The 20570-nt window shown below is 37.3% G+C and overlaps 1 protein-coding gene across 1 annotated transcript in view; it reads right to left on the reverse strand.

Moving 5' to 3' along the window:
• ATRN (attractin) overlaps positions 1-20570 on the reverse strand; it is a 106578-nt gene that overhangs the window by 71522 nt on the left and 14486 nt on the right. The window contains exons 2-3 of the mRNA XM_075261777.1: positions 14453-14536; positions 10487-10600 (exon numbers count right to left, since the gene is read on the reverse strand). Of these exons, the coding sequence (XP_075117878.1) occupies positions 10487-10600; positions 14453-14536 (198 nt within the window). The remainder of the gene's footprint in view (positions 1-10486; positions 10601-14452; positions 14537-20570) is intronic.

Below are 20570 nucleotides of genomic sequence, written 5' to 3' on the forward strand. Positions count from 1 at the left end.
ATATTCAGTAGACCGGGCACTGTCAGACACAGGGATACCTAATGTGTTTGTGTTACACGGTAATTTTCTACTTTTTTTATATGTATTCTAGGGAAAGGAGGGATTAACAACTTATTTACCGTATATACTCGAGTATAAGCCGAATTTTTCACCTCAGTTTTTGTGCTGAAAAAGCCCCCCTTGGCTTATACTCGAGTCAGCAAGAAAAAGAAAAAAAAAAAAAAAAGGGGGGGGGGGGTGTCTATGACCAGCCACATTATTAATGTATAGAATCTCCCATAAAATAGTGCAAAAAAATAAAATAAAAAGTTGTAAATCCCTCCTTTCCCTAGAATACATATAAAAGTAGAAAATGACTGTGACACACATACACATTAGGTCTCCCTGTGTCTGACAGTGCCCGGTCTACTGAATATAGGGGATCTGCATGGGAAGGGGTTAATAGGAGCACTGCAGATCCCCTATAGTCAGCCAGGCTGAAGTCCAACTGGGGGAAGAAAAAACAGTCCTCAAATTCAGGGAAGGGGCAGACAGACAACCAAAACACCCCCTCCCCTTCCCCAGCAACTACTGCACCCAAAAACTCTGACCATTTTAATTTTTGAAATTTTCCAGTAGCTGCTGCATTTCCCCCCCTCGGCTTATACTCGAGTCAATAAGTTTTCCCAGTTTTTTGTGGTAAAATTAGGGGCCTCGGCTTATATTCGGGTCGGCTTATACGCGAGTATATACGGTAGTTTATTTTATTATATTTTTTTAAAGCTTCTTTTTTCACTATTTTATGGGAGAATATATACATTACTATTGTGTCTGGTCATAGACCCCCCCCCCCCCTCACAAAAAATAAATAATTTTTTTTTTTTTTTGCTTGACTCGAGGGGGGCTTTTTCAGAACAAAAACTGTGCAGAACAATTCGGATTATACTCGAGTATATGTAACTTCTTTGTTATTGTATATTTTCTTGAAAAATTTATAAAAATTATAGTTTAAAAAAAAAAATCATCTCCACCCTAGTCACTGAATAAATACCCAGCCAGCCCATGAAATACGTTACATGGACAACGTGTAATACTGCATCTGTCCTGTAGAGGCCGCTACAAGGGAAGTATTATAGGTGGACGTGACTCGATCGGAAATGACAGCTGATTGCTAAAACAAAGAAAAGAAGGGCAAAAAAGGGATCGGATCAAAGCAGGACTGAGGGCATCCGTAGGCATTGTGAGCCTTGTTTTGGGCAGCCATTTGTGACCCGGCTGCTGCACAGAGAGCAGGCTCAGCACGTGGTGTGAACACGGGCGTATACTGCTGTTATTAACAGCACTAATGGGCATCTCATCATCATGGCCACAATCGCTGCTTCTTCTCGTTATCGCTAAGACAACACATGTATAAATAGCCGGGTACATAAGTAAATGGAGAGGCTCATAAGACACCGCTGGGCGCGCAGGATATTACAGGAGTTATCAGGGGGCTCTGCATACTAATAGGGTTGCATCGCTCCATCTATTGCAATGAATCCGCTGTCTAAGCGCACTAAATCTTGGCCTAGGATCAGCACAAACAATGCTCTGTGAGCTCAGGCACCCGGACTCCGGACTGATACATTAGGAAGGGGACTGGGATTTGTTAACGCATCTACGCCAGAATGTACAGAACGCCGGTGTTATAAATACCCCCCTATTGTAGCAAACTAGGAGACAGATTTCTGCACCTGATGCATTGAGCTCACAGAGCATTGTCCAGAATAGATACAACTGTATCCACTCCATGTACAGGACAAGCACAGGATTCTACAATATAGTGATCTCAGTCACATTCAAGAAGTCTAAACGTGGTGGAGGATGAAAAGAAAGAGGAGAGAGACCGGACATATCGCTCCTCCTCAGCACGGTCCTGTGTCTGTAACACAAAAGTCAATGGTACCGCACACTCTAGAATTATATGTGGTGCTAGCGAAAAAAGGTCCTTCGACCCAAATATACTAGTGAAAATAGATTTTGCTGCACACACTGTTTTGTGATCAAAGGAATATAGAGATTTATTTTACAATATAGTTAACGCCTTTTGACACAATGCAAAATATTGGCATAGAAAGACAGGCTAGATCAATTGGATATGACGTTTCGGTCCTTAGACCTTCATGCCTTGACACTTATACTGATCCTGCTACCACACTAGATCATGTCTGATGAAGGTCTAAGGACCGAAACGTCATATCCAATTGATCTAGCCTGTCTTTCTATGCCAATATTTTGCATTGTGTCAAAAGGCGTTAACTATATTGTAAAATAAATCTCTATATTCCTTTGATCACAAAACAGTGTGTGCAGCAAAATCTATTTTCACCTGTGTCTAACACAACCATCTGCAGCAGCAACTAAACTTATGGAGAAATAATAAGGAAATGTGATAATTGCAGAATCATGGAGAGCTAAGAAAGTATACTGTGCTGAAAATAACAACTCAGGTCAGGGATCAGTCTCCAAAAATAAGTGATCTGATGGACGGGTTGTCTGAATCCCTGTGACTAACATGTGGCTAGTTAATCCCATTAATGACTAATGAGTCACTAGAATGCAGTGTAATGTGGCATCTGAAACCAGAAGGAGCGGCGCAGAGTGGGTGACATTACTACACTTGGCCGCTATCCAGGGTAAAGTAGGAATTAACAAGTGCTTAGGTGAGCAAACACAGGTAGGTGAGAGCGCGGAGTAGTGAACACAGGACACGTGCCAAACCACGCCAGCTACATGTTTACATACAAGACGGGAGAAAATGTCAGAACATGAAGGAAGGAGACACAATGAGATAGTGTGGTCAGCCAGAATAATAAGTGTCTGCTATATAAAGACCCATGATAGACAAGTCTACCACTACTATAATACTGTCTCATATATACAGGAATATAACTACTATAATACTGCTCCTATGTACAGGAATATAACTACTATAATACTGCTCCTATGTACAGGAATATATCTACTATAATACTGCCTCCTATATACAAGAATATAACTACTATAATACTACTCCTAAGTACAAGAACATATCTACTATAATACTGCTCCTATGTACAAGAATATAACTACTATAATACTGCTCCTATGTACAAGAATATAACTACTATAATACTGCTCCTATGTACAAGAATATAACTACTATAATACTGCTCCTATGTACAAGAATATAACTACTATAATACTGCTCCTATGTACAAGAATATAACTACTATAATACTGCTCCTATGTACAAGAATATAACTACTATAATACTACCTACTATGTACAAGAATATAACTACTATAATACTGCTCCTATATACAAGAATATAACTACTATAATACTGCTCCTATGTACAAGAATGTAACTACTATAATACTGCTCCTATGTACAAGAATATAACTACTATAATACTACCTACTATGTACAAGAATATAACTACTATAATACTACTCCTATGTACAAGATTATAACTACTATAATACTGCTCCTATATACAAGAATATATCTACTATAATACTGCTCCTATGTACAAGAATATAACTACTATAATACTGCTCCTATGTACAAGAATATAACTACTATAATACTGCTCCTATGTACAAGAATATAACTACTATAATACTGCTCCTATGTACAAGAATATAACTACTATAATACTACCTACTATGTACAAGAATATAACTACTATAATACTGCTCCTATATACAAGAATATAACTACTATAATACTGCTCCTATGTACAAGAATGTAACTACTATAATACTGCTCCTATGTACAAGAATATAACTACTATAATACTACCTACTATGTACAAGAATATAACTACTATAATACTACTCCTATGTACAAGATTATAACTACTATAATACTGCTCCTATATACAAGAATATAACTACTATAATACTGCTCCTATGTACAAGAATATAACTACTATAATACTGTCTCATATGTACAGGAATATAACTACTATAATACTGCTCCTATGTACAGGAATATAACTACTATAATACTGCTCCTATGTACAAGAATATAACTACTATAATACTGCTCCTATATACAAGAATATAACTACTATAATACTACTCCTATGTACAAGAATATAACTACTATAATACTGCTCCTATGTACAAGAATATAACTACTATAATACTGCTCCTATATACAAGAATATAACTACTATAATACTGCTCCTATGTACAAGAATATAACTACTATAATACTGCTCCTATGTACAAGAATATAACTACTATAATACTACCTCCTATGTGTAAGAATATAACTACTATAATACTACTCCTATGTACAAGAATATAACTACTATAATACTGCTCCTATGTACAAGAATATAACTACTATAATACTACCTCCTATGTGTAAGAATATAACTACTATAATACTGCTCCTATGTACAAGAATATAACTGCTATAATACTGCTCCTATGTACAAGAAAATAGCTACTATAATACTACTATGTACAAGAATATAACTACTATAATACTACCCCTATGTACAAGAATATAACTACTATAATACTACCTCCAATATATTAGAATATAACTACTATAATACTACCTCCTATGTACAAGAATATAACTACTATAATACTGCTCCTATGTACAAGAATATAACAACTATAATACTGCTCCTATGTACAAGAATATAACTACTATAATACTACCTCCTATGTACAAGAATATAACTACTATAATACTGCTCCTATGAACAAGAATATAACTACTATAATACTGCTCCTATGTACAAGAATAGAACTACTATAATACTACCTCCTATGTACAAGTATATAACTACTATAATACTACCTCCTATGTACAAGAATATAACTACTATAATACTACTCCTATGTACAAGAATATAACTACTATAATACTACTCCTATGTACAAGAATATAACTACTATAATACTACTCCTATGTACAAGGATATAACTACTATAATACTACTCCTATGTACAAGGATATAACTACTACAATACTGCTCCTATGTACAAGAATATAACTACTATAATACTGCTCCTATGTACAAGAATATAACTGCTATAATACTGCTCCTATGTATAAGAATATAACTACTATAATACTGCTCCTATGTACAAGAATATAACTACTATAATACTACCTCCTTTGTATAAGAATATAACTACTATAATACTACCTCCTATATACAAGAATATACCTACTATAATACTACCACCTATGTACAAGAATATATAACTACTATAATACTACCTCCTATGTACAAGAATATAACTACTATAAAACTGCTCCTATGTACAAGAATATAACTACTATAATAGTGCTCCTATGTACAAGAATATAAGTACTATAATACTACTCCTATGTACAAGAATATAACTACTATAATACTACCTCCTATGTCTAAGAATATAACTACTATAATACTACCTCCTATATACAAGAATATAACTACTATAATACTACCTCCTATCTACAAGAAAATAACTACTATAATACTACTATGTACAAGAATATAACTACTATAATACTACCTCCTATGTACAAGAATATAACTACTATAATACTACTCCTATGTACAAGAATATAACTACTATAATACTGCTCCTATGTACAAGAATATAACTACAATAATACTGCTCCTATGTACAAGAATATAACTACAATAATACTGCTCCTATGTACAAGAATATAACTACTATAATACTACCTACTATGTACAAGAATATAACTACTATAATACTGCTCCTATATACAAGAATATAACTACTATAATACTGCTCCTATGTACAAGAATGTAACTACTATAATACTGCTCCTATGTACAAGAATATAACTACTATAATACTACCTACTATGTACAAGAATATAACTACTATAATACTACTCCTATGTACAAGATTATAACTACTATAATACTGCTCCTATATACAAGAATATAACTACTATAATACTGCTCCTATGTACAAGAATATAACTACTATAATACTGTCTCATATGTACAGGAATATAACTACTATAATACTGCTCCTATGTACAGGAATATAACTACTATAATACTGCTCCTATGTACAAGAATATAACTACTATAATACTGCTCCTATATACAAGAATATAACTACTATAATACTACTCCTATGTACAAGAATATAACTACTATAATACTGCTCCTATGTACAAGAATATAACTACTATAATACTGCTCCTATATACAAGAATATAACTACTATAATACTGCTCCTATGTACAAGAATATAACTACTATAATACTGCTCCTATGTACAAGAATATAACTACTATAATACTACCTCCTATGTGTAAGAATATAACTACTATAATACTACTCCTATGTACAAGAATATAACTACTATAATACTGCTCCTATGTACAAGAATATAACTACTATAATACTACCTCCTATGTGTAAGAATATAACTACTATAATACTGCTCCTATGTACAAGAATATAACTGCTATAATACTGCTCCTATGTACAAGAAAATAGCTACTATAATACTACTATGTACAAGAATATAACTACTATAATACTACCCCTATGTACAAGAATATAACTACTATAATACTACCTCCAATATATTAGAATATAACTACTATAATACTACCTCCTATGTACAAGAATATAACTACTATAATACTGCTCCTATGTACAAGAATATAACAACTATAATACTGCTCCTATGTACAAGAATATAACTACTATAATACTACCTCCTATGTACAAGAATATAACTACTATAATACTGCTCCTATGTACAAGAATATAACTACTATAATACTGCTCCTATGTACAAGAATATAACTACTATAATACTGCTCCTATGAACAAGAATATAACTATTATAATACTGCTCCTATGTATAAGAATATAACTACTCTAATACTGCTCCTATGTACAAGAATAGAACTACTATAATACTACCTCCTATGTACAAGTATATAACTACTATAATACTACCTCCTATGTACAAGAATATAACTACTATAATACTACTCCTATGTACAAGAATATAACTACTATAATACTACTCCTATGTACAAGAATATAACTACTATAATACTACTCCTATGTACAAGGATATAACTACTATAATACTACTCCTATGTACAAGGATATAACTACTACAATACTGCTCCTATGTACAAGAATATAACTACTATAATACTGCTCCTATGAACAAGAATATAACTATTATAATACTGCTCCTATGTATAAGAATATAACTACTCTAATACTGCTCCTATGTACAAGAATAGAACTACTATAATACTACCTCCTATGTACAAGTATATAACTACTATAATACTACCTCCTATGTACAAGAATATAACTACTATAATACTACTCCTATGTACAAGAATATAACTACTATAATACTACTCCTATGTACAAGAATATAACTACTATAATACTACTCCTATGTACAAGGATATAACTACTATAATACTACTCCTATGTACAAGGATATAACTACTACAATACTGCTCCTATGTACAAGAATATAACTACTATAATACTGCTCCTATGTACAAGAATATAACTGCTATAATACTGCTCCTATGTATAAGAATATAACTACTATAATACTGCTCCTATGTACAAGAATATAACTACTATAATACTACCTCCTTTGTATAAGAATATAACTACTATAATACTACCTCCTATATACAAGAATATACCTACTATAATACTACCACCTATGTACAAGAATATATAACTACTATAATACTACCTCCTATGTACAAGAATATAACTACTATAAAACTGCTCCTATGTACAAGAATATAACTACTATAATAGTGCTCCTATGTACAAGAATATAAGTACTATAATACTACTCCTATGTACAAGAATATAACTACTATAATACTACCTCCTATGTCTAAGAATATAACTACTATAATACTACCTCCTATATACAAGAATATAACTACTATAATACTACCTCCTATCTACAAGAAAATAACTACTATAATACTACTATGTACAAGAATATAACTACTATAATACTACCTCCTATGTACAAGAATATAACTACTATAATACTACTCCTATGTACAAGAATATAACTACTATAATACTGCTCCTATGTACAAGAATATAACTACAATAATACTGCTCCTATGTACAAGAATATAACTACAATAATACTGCTCCTATGTACAAGAATATAACTACTATAATACTACCTACTATGTACAAGAATATAACTACTATAATACTGCTCCTATATACAAGAATATAACTACTATAATACTGCTCCTATGTACAAGAATGTAACTACTATAATACTGCTCCTATGTACAAGAATATAACTACTATAATACTACCTACTATGTACAAGAATATAACTACTATAATACTACTCCTATGTACAAGATTATAACTACTATAATACTGCTCCTATATACAAGAATATAACTACTATAATACTGCTCCTATGTACAAGAATATAACTACTATAATACTGTCTCATATGTACAGGAATATAACTACTATAATACTGCTCCTATGTACAGGAATATAACTACTATAATACTGCTCCTATGTACAAGAATATAACTACTATAATACTGCTCCTATATACAAGAATATAACTACTATAATACTACTCCTATGTACAAGAATATAACTACTATAATACTGCTCCTATGTACAAGAATATAACTACTATAATACTGCTCCTATATACAAGAATATAACTACTATAATACTGCTCCTATGTACAAGAATATAACTACTATAATACTGCTCCTATGTACAAGAATATAACTACTATAATACTACCTCCTATGTGTAAGAATATAACTACTATAATACTACTCCTATGTACAAGAATATAACTACTATAATACTGCTCCTATGTACAAGAATATAACTACTATAATACTACCTCCTATGTGTAAGAATATAACTACTATAATACTGCTCCTATGTACAAGAATATAACTGCTATAATACTGCTCCTATGTACAAGAAAATAGCTACTATAATACTACTATGTACAAGAATATAACTACTATAATACTACCCCTATGTACAAGAATATAACTACTATAATACTACCTCCAATATATTAGAATATAACTACTATAATACTGCTCCTATGTACAAGAATATAACTACTATAATACTACCTCCTATGTACAAGAATATAACTACTATAATACTGCTCCTATGTACAAGAATATAACTACTATAATACTGCTCCTATGTACAAGAATATAACTACTATAATACTGCTCCTATGAACAAGAATATAACTATTATAATACTGCTCCTATGTATAAGAATATAACTACTCTAATACTGCTCCTATGTACAAGAATAGAACTACTATAATACTACCTCCTATGTACAAGTATATAACTACTATAATACTACCTCCTATGTACAAGAATATAACTACTATAATACTACTCCTATGTACAAGAATATAACTACTATAATACTACTCCTATGTACAAGAATATAACTACTATAATACTACTCCTATGTACAAGGATATAACTACTATAATACTACTCCTATGTACAAGGATATAACTACTACAATACTGCTCCTATGTACAAGAATATAACTACTATAATACTGCTCCTATGTACAAGAATATAACTGCTATAATACTGCTCCTATGTATAAGAATATAACTACTATAATACTGCTCCTATGTACAAGAATATAACTACTATAATACTACCTCCTTTGTATAAGAATATAACTACTATAATACTACCTCCTATATACAAGAATATACCTACTATAATACTACCACCTATGTACAAGAATATATAACTACTATAATACTACCTCCTATGTACAAGAATATAACTACTATAAAACTGCTCCTATGTACAAGAATATAACTACTATAATAGTGCTCCTATGTACAAGAATATAAGTACTATAATACTACTCCTATGTACAAGAATATAACTACTATAATACTACCTCCTATGTCTAAGAATATAACTACTATAATACTACCTCCTATATACAAGAATATAACTACTATAATACTACCTCCTATCTACAAGAAAATAACTACTATAATACTACTATGTACAAGAATATAACTACTATAATACTACCTCCTATGTACAAGAATATAACTACTATAATACTACTCCTATGTACAAGAATATAACTACTATAATACTGCTCCTATGTACAAGAATATAACTACAATAATACTGCTCCTATGTACAAGAATATAACTACAATAATACTGCTCCTATGTACAAGAATATAACTACAATAATACTGCTCCTATGTACAAGAATATAACTACTACCAGTATAATACTGCCTAATGTACAAAAATGTAACAAATATAATACTCCCCCTTACTAATGCAATGTATTACTTTATACATGGTCAGGGATGGGAGATGGCGGTATAACCACTGTTATACATGTTACTTTTACATGCCTTACCTATATTAGAGGAAAAAACTACCTGCACTTACCTGAATGCAGCGACCAGGGGGGCGTATATGGAGTCTCCATCGTAGACATATAGGTGATCCCAGCTGCACTCTGTGGCAAAGTGGTTGAAGCGGAGACGCAGCACAGTGTTGGGGCTGGAAAGAAGAAGCAGATCATCAGAGGTCGGACAATGACTACACGGTGTGGTCATAACTATTCAGCAATATAGATAACCTGCAGCAAACCGCCAACTAATGTCATGAACACAATTACTACACCCCCAGGAAGACTCTTCATTGTCAATATTGTAGACCACAGAGGACTTAATTTGGAGTCACACCCCTGACATATTCAAAGCGCATGTACCATAGGGGGAAAAGGAAAAAAAAAACCTGCACGCTCTTAAAGGGCGGTGAACATTTACATTACTAAAGGCTCAGAACAGGTCTAGTCATAAACAGGATAATTTATCTATTCCTTATTTTTGAAGGGTTTTTTTATGTATCAAGTGTGTACAGTCACTCTAATATATGTAAATCATAAGGCTATATTATGTCGCATCTTTACATACAATACAGAGGTGAAGGAACGTGTATAGATGACCAGTGATATGTCCAAGCCGGCGTTTACATAGGACAGACCTGGGGTCCTATATCTGGTCCATGTCAATGGGGGTGGCAACTACAACTCAGGATCAGTACAGGATAAGTAATGTAATGTATGTACACAGTGAGTGCACCAGCAGAATAGTGAGCGCAGCTCTGGAGTATAATACAGGATGTAACTCAGGATCAGTACAGGATAAGTAATGTAATGTATGTACACAGTGACTGTACCAGCAGAATAGTGAGCGCAGCTCTGGAGTATAATACAGGATGTAACTCAGGATCAGTACAGGATAAGTAATGTAATGTATGTACACAGTGACTGTAGCAGCAGAATAGTGAGTGCAGCTCTGGAGTATATTACAGGATGTAACTCAGGATCAGTACAGGATAAGTAATGTAATGTATGTACACAGTGACTGTAGCAGCAGAATAGTGAGTGCAGCTCTGGAGTATAATACAGGATAAGTAATGTAATGTATGTACACAGTGACTGTAGCAGCAGAATAGTGAGTGCAGCTCTGGAGTATAATACAGGATAAGTAATGTAATGTATGTACACAGTGACTGCACCAGCAGAATAGTGAGCGCAGCTCTGGAGTATAACACAGGATAAGTAATGTAATGTATGTACACAGTGACTGTAGCAGCAGAATAGTGAGCGCAGCTCTGGAGTATAATACAGGATGTAACTCACGATCAGTACAACATCTAGCTATATGATTACACTAAGCCAGTGATGGCTATCTTTTTAAGCTTGATGTGTCAAAATTCGTAAAAAACATAGCTTAACCGCGTGCTACATCTAGAAATATCCATAATTTTTGTAATATTTGTAACTCTAAAAAAAAAGTTATATTTTAGATAGTTATTTCTATTATTATATGTATTATATTTCTGAGCCCTCACACAGTGACCCCATTTTCTGTTCCTCACAGTACATCAACCCCTTTTCTTACCCCTCCCCCCAAGCATATGATTCCCTTATTTATGGCCTTAAAGTTTATGACACCTTTTCTAACCCCTCATACAGTATATAACCCCCTAAACTAAAGCAAAAACCCGACCACTAAACTTTAGCAAAAATAGTAAATTTTATTATCATAAAATACACAAACAACTACACAACATAAATAACGAACATTGGAGGAATGGAAGTACCCACAAAAAATGAGCTGGTGATCCGGTGGTACATAAAATTACAATAAATAGGTTGGAATACCAAATATACGTGAACACACATATATATACCCCACATGTATATAACATGAATATATAAACAGAGTGAAGAAAGAGCCTGTGTATGTGTGAGAAAAGTAATAATTCATCACAACACTGCAATATATCACTCATATACGAACAAGGAAACATTCAAATGGAGTCTATGTAAAAAAGGATGCCCATAAAGTGAAAAATACTATTCACACAAGTATAAAGGTATAAATGGAACCCCCTGTGAATAAGTTACCTATACCACACTGAAAGACCAGCTCACGCCCGACGCGCGTTTCGCTCCATCCGGAGCTTCGTCAAGGGACAATGGTGAGTATTTAAAGAGTCGCTAATAGAGGACACCTGTAAAAAACCATCTGTGTTTGATAAAAACATATACCTGCATAACGACCTTCCTAATCTTAGCGTGGCCATTCAAATGAAACGCTCAGAAAATGGCGGACCATAAGTGTATCGCGCATGCGCCATCGTAGATAGACCATCACATCCACATATATACAACGTGCCCCCTCCAAGATGGCCATCGCCAAGGGGACCACCAAGATGGCCGCCGTACGAGATCATGGAGCGAAACGCGCGTCGGGCGTGAGCTGGTCTTTCAGTGTGGTATAGGTAACTTATTCACAGGGGGTTCCATTTATACCTTTATACTTGTGTGAATAGTATTTTTCACTTTATGGGCATCCTTTTTTACATAGACTCCATTTGAATGTTTCCTTGTTCGTATATGAGTGATATATTGCAGTGTTGTGATGAATTATTACTTTTCTCACACATACACAGGCTCTTTCTTCACTCTGTTTATATATTCATGTTATATACATGTGGGGTATATATATGTGTGTTCACGTATATTTGGTATTCCAACCTATTTATTGTAATTCTATGTACCACCGGATCACCAGCTCATTTTTTGTGGGTACTTCCATTCCTCCAATGTTCGTTATTTATGTTGTGTAGTTGTTTGTGTATTTTATGATAATAAAATTTACTATTTTTGCTAAAGTTTAGTGGTCGGGTTTTTGCTTTAGTTTAGGTATTTAATACTATCCTGACTTTTTTACGAAATTTTTTTTTTTTTTTTGAGTATATAACCCCCCTTTTTAATGTCCACAGTATATGACCCCTGTTATCTCGCCGCCCACACACACAGAGTAGTGGCCGATACTTTTTACTCACCTGTCCATGCTAAAGTCCTGGCTGCCCTCCGCTGCTGCCTCTAGGATGCGCTGTTGCCAGTGCTGAAGAAGGCTGAGACACTGTACATAGTGTCCAGGAGTCCTTCAGCGTTGTGACGTCAGTGTAGCGCCGCCTAGAGGAGGCAGCGGAGGGCGGCCAGGACAGGTGAATAAAAAGTATCGGCAGCTGCTTATTGCAATAACACAATGAGTAGCTGCTGACGCATGTCGCCCAAAATGTCAGGGCAGAGCTGACCCCATGGTTTTTACTTCTGTTACCGTCATGTCTATTTAGAAGGCCTTCATGTTGGGCGCAGACATGATACGGCCCTGCCCTCTGTATGACAACACCCTTCCTCATACAGATGTGTATCGGAGCACTCCCTTAGTAAATGAGGTGACCCAGCCCGCCATGTCTAATGATTGAACTGTGCCGAGATAAAGTGCGACGTCACATCCAGCGCTGTATAACATGACAGCTGTGTATGAATATTCATGTCTGCAGGGGCCTATAGATATAGGTGTGCGCCAACAACCGAGGTGTGTATATACATGACAGTAAGCGTATGTTATGCCACATCTATACACAGACTAACGTGTATGGCGCTCTGCCAAGTACACTGCTCCGCAAAGCCACAACAACCCCCCTCCTTGTAAGACGCCGTGCTCTGTGTGCGGCGCAAGCTCTGCCAGCAAACTCCTCTTCACCTTTAGACTTTGGGCATTGGTCATGTTTGTTATTTACCTCGTGAATCCAGAGCCGGCCGAACACGCGAGGCTGAGGACACGGCGGCCATAGCCACTGTATAAAGTCATAAGTATGAAGATCCTTCAGAGATAAGCGGTGACAGGTCATGTGGGAACCGCTCGTCTCCCTCTGTAATAACCATATGCTAACTAACTCAGAAAGATGTGATCTAGGCTGTGTAACCCCTTCTATACGGAGGGACCTTACACTGACCTAAATGTGGGCGCTGCACCCTCGCCTTACCTTCCCTGTATCAGCCAGGTACATTTGGTCTTGTACTTGTAGTTCCCCGGGCCGTCCGTCACAGTTCCACTTGGTCCAGTTAACCTGGAAATAGACAAGAGACATTAGTAATGTAATAACAATCATGTCCTGAGCGCGGGGTTATGACGTACGGTACATTATACGGCTAAACGTACAACCTCACACTAGTCTGCAGAAATACAAGCAATACTCTATGGTAGTGGTGACCTGTTTGTGTGTATTGTAGCACTACAACACCCAGCATGGCAGAATACGGCGCTTCAATAAAGGGTTGGGGGGCTCCACAGAAAGCCTTGTTACAATATAGGATACCCCAATGATAGTGCAGAGCCAGTCTGCAACCCTACCCTTATCTCATAGGATCCTCCATGCTTTATACTGCCACACAGCCTTACCCCTATCGCCTGCTCTGTCATAGCCACAGCGTGCTTATCGTGTGCTTACTGCCTCCCATGCTTTACACTGCCACACAGCTTTACCCCGATCACCTGCTTTGTTATAGTCACCGTGCGATTATCGTGTGCTTATTGCCTCCCATACTTTACACTGCAGCTCTGCTTACTGCCCCCCTCACATTGGGATTTCTGTCTATACCACCAGCACTTGGGTATTGGGCCCATCCCTAGTATTTCTGGATTATGGGATGTCAGATTATCGGAGCGCTCTGAACTATGGACTGCTCCCTGCTCAGTCCTGACATAATGGATGACTTATTGATCTGTAAACTGGATATCGCAGCACTACACCACGCCGGGAATACTGGATAAGGCTGAGGTCCATGCAGCCCCATTCTCGTGTCAGTCCTAACTGCAGGTCTGGCTTTCTATTTATAAGAACAGGGACATAGAGATTCATAGCGAAGGGTCAGGACTATTGATGGGGGTCTGACCTCTAGGATCCCACTGCTCGGTTTCTATGCAGAGACCCCCTGGATGTATAGGGGATATAAATGCCGCCATACACTGTGCTGCAGTACTAAACAGATGGGGTGACAGCCTAATAAAGGGGGGTATTCCGACCCACGTCTGTCCTTGTGACAGCTCTGCAGATCAGTGGCCGCTCTGCCCTATCAGATGGGACACAGCACAGACACTGAGCGTCTTCATACATTAAATGGAGATAACCTAAAGAAAACATCAACACAAACCGCAAATTACCGGAAAACAATGGACGCCATTCACAGACCGCCAGCGACACGGGTACACTGTGTACTACACAGAAAGTGCCTGATATGTGCAAAGACACAGTCCTCTGTAGAGATGATATACCACAGCGCTGTAAGAATAGGAGAATGGTATCACAACCATCATCGGGGAACAGCGCCACAACTGGCCAGGTCTGGTATTGCGCAGTCCAATATAAATATAATATATACATGGATTTCTGTATTTGTATGGAGTCCACAGAGAGGTCTATGTACCACCCTCCTAGATATAAATAGGGGGCGCACTGCTTATATTCCAAGTACACACCTCTGCGACCTTAGACTCTGTCTACTGAAGACTCTAGTCAGGTGACGATCACATCCGCACTGGAGACTCTGTCGCAGTGTCTGTCTAAAATTGTCAGACAAAAAAGTCCCTTTACATCCACCAGTTTCCGATGTGACAGATACCTGATGGATCCCATTACAGATAACGGGGTCGGTCAGACTCCATACGTGACCGCGGTCCGTCAGACTCCGTACGTGACCGCGGTCCGTCAGACTCTGTACGTGACCGCGGTCCGCCAGACTCCATACGTGACTGCGGTCCGCCAGACTCCATACGTGACTGCGGTCCGTCAGACTCCGTACGTGACCGCGGTCCGTCAGACTCTGTATGTGACCGCGGTCCGCCAGACTCCATACGTGACTGCGGTCTGCCATTCCTGTGACAAGAACAAGAGGAAAGGCCAATGCTAGTGTGAAGGCAGGGATAACATCTGCGGCAGAGTCTCCACTCGCAGGGGTCGCTGGATGAGAGTCCTGGAAGTTTGAGAGAGCCCTGCGGGTGTAAGAGAGCCCTGCGGGTGTAAGAGAGCCCTGCAAGTGTAAGAGAGCCCTGCGGGTGTAAGAGAGCCCTGCGGGTGTAAGAGAGCCCTGCGGGTGTAAGAGAGCCCTGCGGGTGTAAGAGAGCCCTGCGGGTGTAAGAGAGCCCTGCAAGTGTAAGAGAGCCCTGCGGGTGTAAGAGAGCCCTGCAAGTGTAAGAGATCCCTGCGGGTGTAAGAGATCCCTGCGGGTGTAAGAGATCCCTGCGGGTATAAGAGATCCCTGCGGGTATAAGAGATCCCTGCGGGTGTAAGAGATCCCTGCGGGTGTAAGAGATCCCTGCGGGTATAAGAGATCCCTGCGGGTATAAGAGATCCCTGCGGGTATAAGAGATCCCTGCGGGGATAAGAGATCCCTGCGGGTATAAGAGATCCCTGCGGGTATAAGAGATCCCTGCGGGTATAAGAGATCCCTGCGGGTATAAGAGATCCCTGCGGGTTTAAGAGAGCCCTGCGGGTTTAAGAGAGCCCTGCGGGTATAAGAGAGCCCTGCAAGCGTAAGAGAGCCCTGCAAGGGTAAGAGAGCCCTGTAGGTGTCCGTGACATTTTGCATTGATTTAAATGGACATCGGGTGCGTTCTTTTACTGTCTGTGGGTGTCCTTAAGTGTCCGTTCCCAAAGATGTCCGACTTTTCAAGCGGACAGCAAAAACCTACATGTTGGGTTTTACTGTCCGCTTGAAAAGTCGGACATCTTTGGGAATGGACAGCTAAGGACAGGCACGGACTGTAAAAAAAACGCACCCGATGTCCATTTAAATCAATGCAAAATGTCACGGATACAGCTAGTGTCCGCTGCTAATGTCTGCACAAGATTTTGCAGACAATCACTGCACCTGGTGAAGAGCTGCTATATACCACTCAGGCTGTATACATATGGCTGCAGTGGTGGTCGCTGTGTGTGTGTGTATATATATATATATATATATATATATATATATCTGCAGTGGTGGTCTGTGTATACATGGCTGTAACAGGGATGTGTCCTTAACTTATTCCCGACACTCTTGTGGAAAGAAATGACCATGGCCCTATTCACACAGAGACGTGAGGCTGAGGTCTGACTTCTTATTACAGGTAATACATGTCCACAATCTCCAGACACAACACCACACAGACTGGCGACGCCATTCCCTTTATGAAGCACATTGTTAGCATCCCAATGTCAGGAGGAAGCAGCAGCAGCTGTCAGATTTGGGTTGTGATGTCCTGCCCTGCGGGTTACCTAACAATGGCTTCCTGATCTAGTACAAGGTAAAAGAGTAAATTTCAACGACTCCCTTTTATACAAACAAATATTGTCAAGCAGACCCTTCCATCCCTGCGATGACATGGACGGGCGCGACTACTTCCTTATATTATAATAATGGGTCAGTGTGTTGTACCAAGTCCGAGCCTCGTGATTTCTAGGAGTGTCTGCACTTCCAATAATAGAAATGTCTCATAATACGGCAAGGGCTGGTGACAGAGACACGAACCCTCCCCTCTACCGCAGCAGAGCTGCTCAGCACTGTGATGTCAGGTAAATACTGACTGGTCAAGTTCTGAACACCCCGGGGATCTTAAAGGGAATGTGTCTACAGAACATGGTTGAGCAGGACGAGCGACGATTGATTATGCACGCAACGATCGGCACCTGTTTGCATTGATCTATGACAAGGTACATGGGGACAGAACAATCACATCCAGTGGCGGCACATTCATCTACATAGGGCAGTGTCTGACGTCTTATTCAGAACATTCTGAAATTTGTTTCCAGTCCCTCTGTTAATCCTCCTGGAAATGTATAAGTAAATTGACAACTGGGTGCTATCAGGTAGGGGTGTAACCCTAAACAGACAGACTCAGTCCAGACAATATCAGCAGTGCCAGGATGAATGGTAACAACCTGTCGTCAATGTAGACATTTCCAGGAGGAATAATAGAGACGCGACACAATGTAGAGATCTAAGACACGATGTTCCGGAATTGTATTTCTAGAAAAGGACATGTCAGGAGCGCTGACGGACTACACAGCACGCAGGGAGGAGAGGCTACATGACAATACTACAGCGCGCAGGTCAGAGACACGTACAGAGAAATATAGGAAGTGACAAATGCATATTCCAGGATGAATCCCCCAAAAGACGGCTCTCACAATCACAAGATGTCACGGCAATAACACACCCGACACGTCACATCTCAAGTCACCTTCTCCACCCTGCTATTTACAGCACACAGCGTCACCGCCACCAGCTACACAACGTATATACATGTACAGACCTGAGGTATACAGCAAATACACACAAGACTGAAAGTGAAAGCTCACTAGTCTATATATCCACACCCTGCAGAAGAATACACAGAGAGCACAGGAGAGGGGAGAGCCGCCTACCCATATACCGCACAGGTGTACTCCTACTGTACGGAGGGGGCAAACACCAAGTCTACAGATGTACTAGAAGCTATCTGATGGCGAGAACGTACTGCAAGAAGAAGAAGCTATTGCAAAAGCATCCACTGTTACAATACTGTCAACCTACAAGAAACAAGAATAACTGCCATTATACTGACCCACATATACGCAAATATAACTACTATAATAATACTCCTATATATGAGAATATAACTAGTATAATACTGTCTCTATGTACAAGAATATAACTGCTATAATACTGCTCCTATGTACAAGAATATAACTACTATAATACTACTCCTATGTACAAGAATATAACTACTATAATACTACTCCTATGTACAAGAATATAACTACTATAATACTACTCCTATGTACAAGAATATAACTACTATAATACTACCTCCTATGTACAAGAATATAACTATTATAATACTGCTCCTATGTACAAGAATATAACTACTATAATACTACCTCCTATGTACAAGAATATAACTACTATAATACTACTCCTATGTACAAGAATATAACTACTATAATACTACTCCTATGTACAAGAATATAACTACTATAATACTACCTCCTATGTACAAGAATATAACTACTATAATACTGCTCCTATGTACAAGAATATAACTACTATAATACTACTCCTATGTACAAGAATATAACTACTATAATACTACCTCCTATGTACAAGAATATAACTACTATAATACTACTCCTATGTACAAGAATATAACTACTATAATACTACCTCCTATGTACAAGAATATAACTACTATAATACTACTCCTATGTACAAGAATATAACTACTATAATACTACTCCTATGTACAAGAATATAACTACTATAATACTGCTCCTATGTACAAGAATATAACTACTATAATACTACTCCTATGTACAAGAATATAACTACTATAATACTACCTCCTATGTACAAGAATATAACTACTATAATACTACCTCCTATGTACAAGAATATAACTACTATAATACTGCTCCTATGTACAAGAATATAACTACTATAATACTGCTCCTATGTACAAGAATATAACTACTATAATACTGCTCCTATGTACAAGAATATAACTACTATAATACTACCTCCTATGTACAAGAATATAACTACTATAATACTACTCCTCTGTACAAGAATATAACTACTATAATACTGCTCCTATGTACAAGAATATAACTACTATAATACTACTCCTATGTACAAGAAAATAACTACTATAATACTACTCCTATGTACAAGAATATAACTACTATAATACTACTCTTATGTACAAGTATATAACTACTATAATACTGCCATATATAAGAATGTAACTACTATAATAAGATGAATGTGGACAATGATACTATTTGATGTCAGTTTAATATGCCATATAATATTTATATGACTTGATATAATTTACTATGATTTCATTTCGTTTTATCGCATCTCATCATGGCTTATAAAACTCTTCGATAACATCATGTTTCCTGATCCAGTTGCATAAGTAAACATTGTGACTCACCCAGGCAGCACAAACCTGTCATTACTGTCCGGTAATCGCACAGGGACGGTCATAAATTATATAAATGTGTAATAAAACTATTAGTATCCGCATCATCCTATCCTTCCTCCTAATAGTCCTCCTACTAATATTATAAACGTGAAAGT

This window comes from Leptodactylus fuscus, chromosome 1, assembly GCF_031893055.1.
Source record: "Leptodactylus fuscus isolate aLepFus1 chromosome 1, aLepFus1.hap2, whole genome shotgun sequence".
Classification (NCBI taxonomy): Eukaryota; Metazoa; Chordata; class Amphibia; order Anura; family Leptodactylidae; genus Leptodactylus; species Leptodactylus fuscus.